This window comes from Achroia grisella, unplaced genomic scaffold, assembly GCF_030625045.1.
Source record: "Achroia grisella isolate CSIRO2021 unplaced genomic scaffold, CSIRO_AGI_Agris_v1 utg2167, whole genome shotgun sequence".
NCBI lineage: Eukaryota > Metazoa > Arthropoda > Insecta > Lepidoptera > Pyralidae > Achroia > Achroia grisella.
Window position 1 is genome coordinate 1518238 of NW_026712716.1, and position 6000 is coordinate 1524237.

Sequence of the window (6000 nt, forward strand, 5' to 3'; positions counted from 1 at the left end):
TTTTATTTATATGTATAAATGATTATTTTAAATTACAAGCTACGTACCGACTAAATATAGTACAGAACAATGACGAGAATGTCCCCATAACCCGCGGGTCACTTCAGCCATGATTCACCGCCATGAGTCATGGCATTCCAGCTAGCTGCTGTGTAGCCACCTGATGCAATCATTTGGTGGGGGTGGCAGGAGGATCATTGACCTTTGTGTAACAATAATTTGCAATACAGTGTAACCATTATGCACGTTTATGTACTTTACACTTAATGGCAGGATAACAAACTGTTTTTATCTTGTAATCTGCAGTTATCTATGGTAATAAATCTATAGAGAAAATATATTTTATGAGACTTTTGTCCTGCGAGGTGAGTAAATTAATATTAGTAGCAAATATAATATATAATCGTATAGATTATATATTATATATATTGTAAATAAACTGGCTTTTAAAAAAAAATTCTATTGAGTTTCTTGCCAGTTCTTCTCAATTTATATACCGAACTTGAATCTATATACCGAACTGGACCGTAGGAAAAAAATTAAAAATATAATGTAAAAATTTGACGTTCATAAGCGGCTAAAATGTCCTACATGAATAAATGATTTTGAATTTGAATTTGATAACAATTTTCTAAGAAAACTATATAGCGGCTGTAATAGAACAGCGAACTGTGGTGACTTTGGACAAAGTCTATTAATACACATATGTGCCTACAATTAAGCCTAGATTACTACTAAAATCTAAAAGAAATATTACATTTAGTAATCTAGGCTTAATTGTAGGCACATATGTGTATTTGTCTTCAACTTGTCCATACAAGCGAAATAATATGTAGGAAATGGGAAACTTTGCCCACCTATGGGACAATATATAACACAATTTAATTTATAATAAAAATATCTTAAAATCCGACCTATCCTGTCTTAATGCTTATTGTGGTTTTGAAGATATATTAACAAATAATAAACAAGATATTAATTAGGATAATTATTTAAAATGTTAACTTTATTTTTAAACAATAAAAATTACATTTTTACAACACGGTTTGTATATTTGTCGATAACACGTCCACTCACATCAAGGTTGTTTTCTGTAATAAAAAAAAAATTAATTACACACCAGTGTAGTTAGTCATAGCTTAAAGCTGCAAGCATGTAAGTTAATTATTTATTTGCATTACAGATATATATATATATATACTAGCTGTCCCGGCAAACGTTGTTTTGCCTTAAAATAAAAAAAAAATTTTGGTGTGGACTACCCCTGACATTTAGGGGGATGAAAAATAGATGTTGGCCGATTCTCAGACCTACTCAATGCACTCACAAAATTTCATGAGAATCGGTCAAGCCGTTTCGTAGGAGTATGGGAACGAAAACTGTGACACGAGAATTTTATATATAAGATATATATATACATAACAATTAATGATAAAGTGATATTATCAGAAATATGGTGCAATTTTTTGTATCTATTTGAAATGAGAACCAAGAGCATAATGGTCTTGAAACTTGAAATGAAATAAAGTCCAAACAAAATTTTAAAACCTTACAAATTCAATATCATTGACATACTCCAATTAAAACTGCACTGCGCATAAAGGTATTGTTTCAAACAAATTGCCTGAAGCTGTATCGTCTACATACTGGAGCTCTACCTGCGAATTGGGTACAATTTCAAAACCAAATTGTAATTGACATTTAAAAAAGCCATACAAATGCGCCGGACTTCAAAGCTATGACTCACAAACGATTGAAACGTTGCGCCGAATAAAAATGTATCAAACAACAGTGACGATTTACCGACAGACAATCATTTTATAAACGTAACAGTCAATTTTGAACTTTACATTAATATAGAGAGGAATGATAATGAAATAGAAGATGATGTTGCAAGTATTTCGAAAAACACTGTGGGTGGTGTAGAATATAGAGGCGGTACGTTTGCAAACAACGAGGCGATTTCGAATAATAAAGCAAAAGGCGGTGCCAAATCCTATAGAATTATAGAAGCGGACACCGTAAAAGGTTCAATGGTAGCGGCAGTAAGTGACCTTTAGACGCTAGACAAAGAATTGCAGAGGGAAGTGTCCTGCTGTTTTGATGAATAGCCCAAGAATAACGTCTTCACTATTGACCGTTTGGTTTCTTTTAAAGATTATAGATTTAGGTAAGGGTTATCACCTCACTAAACTTTTTTTAATAAATAATTCGTTCTGCTTTATTTTCAATTAATCTTTTTTGATAATGTATTACATGAAGATATTAAAGACATGTTTTATTCAAATTATATGTACATACCCTTGTAGATATAATAATCTATTTGTTTGTATAACTATAACTCGACAGGTTCAGATAATTAAATTTGGATCATGAGCAAAATATTGTAACAGTATTGATGAAGATTGACGTAGGACAACTCAGTAACATGTAAAACTACAGCGGTAATCTTCCTAAAAATAAAAAATAGACAGAGAAAATAATTAATTAGCTTTCTTTAAAACCCAGAGTCCAACAGACAACAATGATAAATTAGTCAATGTGGTCAATATATTAAATTGGTTAAAAACTATTTAATTTCAGTTCATATCTTGTTAGTACATTGTATGAATATAATAAGAATATGACGACACCTTTTGACGGCTCCGGTGGTATAACGGTTTAGCTTACTCCTTTACTTTCGATGGTCGCGGGTTCATTTGCTATAGATCTGGGTGTTTTTTTATCTATATTGTAATATTCCTATTAATTATCTACTACCCATAATATAAGCTCTAAATTGGGACTAATTGATGCTGTGTAAATTGTCCAGGATTTATTTTATGAATCTTATAATGATTTAAACAAATTTAAAACCTTGTAATCCTGCCGGATTGATGAAGAGTGGGTGTCTGGGATTTTTACCCACTAAAAAACTATACGGTATACCGGTGTACATGTGACAACCCTATTTGTAAACCCAACAACCGATATTTCAACTCATTTACACTTTACAATGTATTTTGAGTTCTATATCGATCACAATGTACCATTTCATTATTTACAATCTTTTACAATGTGGACTACCATTTTACCGTCCGCCATTGTCTCTTAGTGCTTCTTTTAGTATTTTATAGACATAATTGGTTCCAGTTCTATTGTCCGATTGAAAAGCAGTTCAATCTGGGACTAATTTCTCTCAGTAGGGAACATTGTCGTCAAATTAACGATTTTTAGTTTGCATAATATTTTATATACAAGGTACTTAATTTTATTTTTAAATACTTTTGTTATTTAAAAATATAATTAAGTACCTTTTTGCTCAGTTCCGGAAATAGTTTCAATCAAGAAGAAATGACAATAAATTGTTTGTGATATTTCTGTTTACTATACGACATACTATATTAAAAAAACTATTTACTTTTCATTTCCTATATTTTCTAATATTGTAAAAGTCTATCTGTCGGTCTGTCTATTTGTTAGCTTTTTATGACTAAACGTCTGAAAGGATAATAATGAAATATGATGTGAAGGTAAATGGTATGACGAATTGTCCTGCAATTTTAAAAATATCATAAAATGCATAGGGATTAAATAAGGGATGAAAGTCTGTACTGATAACATCTCGGGTAACAGCTAGTATTATAAATGCCATAGTGTGTCTGTCTGTTGCCATTTAAGGACTAAACAGATTTAACTGAAATTTAAAAATTGGCGTAAATGAATTGTATCACGACGACGATTTGTATAAAATCATATTTTTTTATAGTACAGGGGACAAACTCACTTTATGACGCAAACTTTAGGATCCATGGACAGTAAGAAGCTGTTCAGGCTGTTCTCGCAGTTGGTGTAGGCCATGCCGACGCCGATCCCTCCGCCGATGTACATGGGCCACCTTCTGACGCCTTTTAGGAAGAAGCTGCCCATCATACTACCAATGAGAAGGCCGGCGGCTACCAAAGGAACACATATTTTAAGCATATCACTGATAATCCTAATCTTCATATGTAAGAAATAATAATAATATATCAGGACAATTTACACAGTGCCTTTTAGTCCCAAGCGGAGTCGAGCTTGTGCTATGGGTACTGATGACGTACTCTTGAAAACAAATTTTGTCTTCTATCTTAAATATTGATTACATTACATTCCAAAAATAACACACACTAGTGGTCAGTATATACCCCCTTATTGAATTTAAAAATAAATCTGTAGTCTATAAGTATGTACAAGCTCATTTGAAGTTCCTGTCAGTTCTTTTTGACTTGAAAGCACTCCAAACTGACAGTATATATGTCATATAATCCTTTATTCATGTAATAAAGATATTAAAATTAGATTTAATTTGATAACAATTAACTAGTAACATAAAACATTGTAATAAATTTATCACATGACAGCCTCCTAGCCTAGTGGGAGACTACCTTGAATTACACCCCACTGTACGTGGGATCCAATCTTGTCGACACCAAAGAAAGTGCTTTGTATGTCAATTGAAACTTCGGACTCTCCCGTCATTCCGGTCAAAAAATTATCCGAGAAAAGGTGATAGGCTGTATATCAATTTAAAGATCTAACTCTCCGGTCATCCCGGTCAAAAAATTATCCGACAAAGGGTGGTAGGCTCGGATCTACCAAGTTGAATTTAAAATATATCATCATTCCGTCATTCCGGTCAAAAAACTAATCGTAACGAGTGCGGTAGACTCGCCACTAACACGTTGAGTTTGAAATATATCAGCGAATTCTACAAATGTCAAGTGTTACGGTCACCAAAATATCGACAGTTGACAATGCCTCTGACTATCCCATCTAGGATAAGTGTCGTAATTGTATGTATTTATAAACTTACCAATTTTAATGCCAAAATCAACGAAACAAGCCGTGTACCTATCCTCGAAATCCCTATTATCCGGTTTAGTCATTTCCCACTCTACGTGCCGAACTGCGATCCACTTGTAAAATACATTGCCGATCGATAAATAAACACTTATCTCTAAAAAAAATAGTACAAACTATAGTCTTTTTTAATGCTAAAATTTCACAAAACCACAAAACAAATTTTGAACACTTCACAACTGATTGACTAGTAATGTCACGTTTAGGAATTTCATCTTTTTTTATTATTACCTGCCAGTTTTGCTAATCAACTTCGCAAATGAAGTTTTTAGTTATATAATTAATTCTTCTTGTACAATCTTCATTAATATTGATTAAGTTACAATCATTGCCTTGCTTTTATCCCATTATTTGTGGTCGGCACAGTATGTCTTCTTCCTCCACTGATCTCTATTTTTTTTTATTTATTGGGTTGTTTGGGCTATTGTCAGATGTTTGTAGCACTTGTAGCACTACGACCTACCTAGATCTATTGTGCTCGCCCTTTTTTAAAGTTCGCTACCTAGACCCGTCAGGGACAAGAATTGAAGGATATTCTTAGGAGCGATGGTTTTTATCTCCTCGGGAAAGAGTGTAAACTTTCCAAAGGAGATATTTCGTTTATGCATGAGTGGGCTACAACCACATAGGATGTGTAGGATGTGTAGTGAAATTACTGTTCGTTAGTCTCCTTTTAATCTTAAAATATTCGTGGAAGTCCAAGGAAGGTTTAAACGGTGATAAAATATGAGGAAATTGCTTGTAAAATAGTAATAACATTTTTTTTTACAGGATGCGCTCAGAAATGTATTACATAACTAAACTTCTAAAAACCTTTGACATATTTAATTTTGAGGCGGAACAGAGAGAGCTAGTAGTATATATATATACATATATAAAAGGATCTATCGACAGTAGTTTGAAACCAGCTAATTGAAGTGGAATTACGTTGAATGAGCTTATATGCTTTACGGAGAGCCGTAAGCTTATAGACAATTAATATAGCCAATTACAGTTTCAATCGAGATTGTTTGCTGATAATGCGAGTTGAGAGTCAAGTACATGTTACACTAATTATGTATTACATTGCCATCACACTTACTTGACATTTATTGTTGTTATATTTCGCCCAATTTACGT

General features: G+C 32.8%; 1 protein-coding gene across 1 annotated transcript; it reads right to left on the reverse strand.

Annotated features, from left to right (window-relative positions):
- Nucleotides 1-991: 991 nt before the first annotated feature.
- Nucleotides 992-5073, reverse strand: LOC131842378 (MICOS complex subunit Mic10-like). The gene is made up of 3 exons (XM_059190918.1): nt 4835-5073; nt 3767-3935; nt 992-1091 (listed from the first exon to the last, which is right to left on the reverse strand). The coding sequence occupies exons 1-3, from the start codon at nt 4905-4907 to the stop codon at nt 1079-1081; spliced, it is 255 nt and encodes an 84-aa protein (XP_059046901.1). The 5' UTR covers nt 4908-5073; the 3' UTR covers nt 992-1078.
- Nucleotides 5074-6000: the final 927 nt, after the last annotated feature.

Excerpts from the sequence above, each read along its gene's own strand:
- LOC131842378 (XM_059190918.1), bottom strand. The coding sequence starts at position 4,907 with ATGACTAAACCGGATAATAGGGATTTCGAGGATAGGTACACGGCTTGT. Across the intron at positions 3,936-4,834 it reads TGATTTTGGCATTAAAATTG|CCGCCGGCCTTCTCATTGGT; the intron begins GTAAGTTTATAA and ends TTCCTTTGGTAG.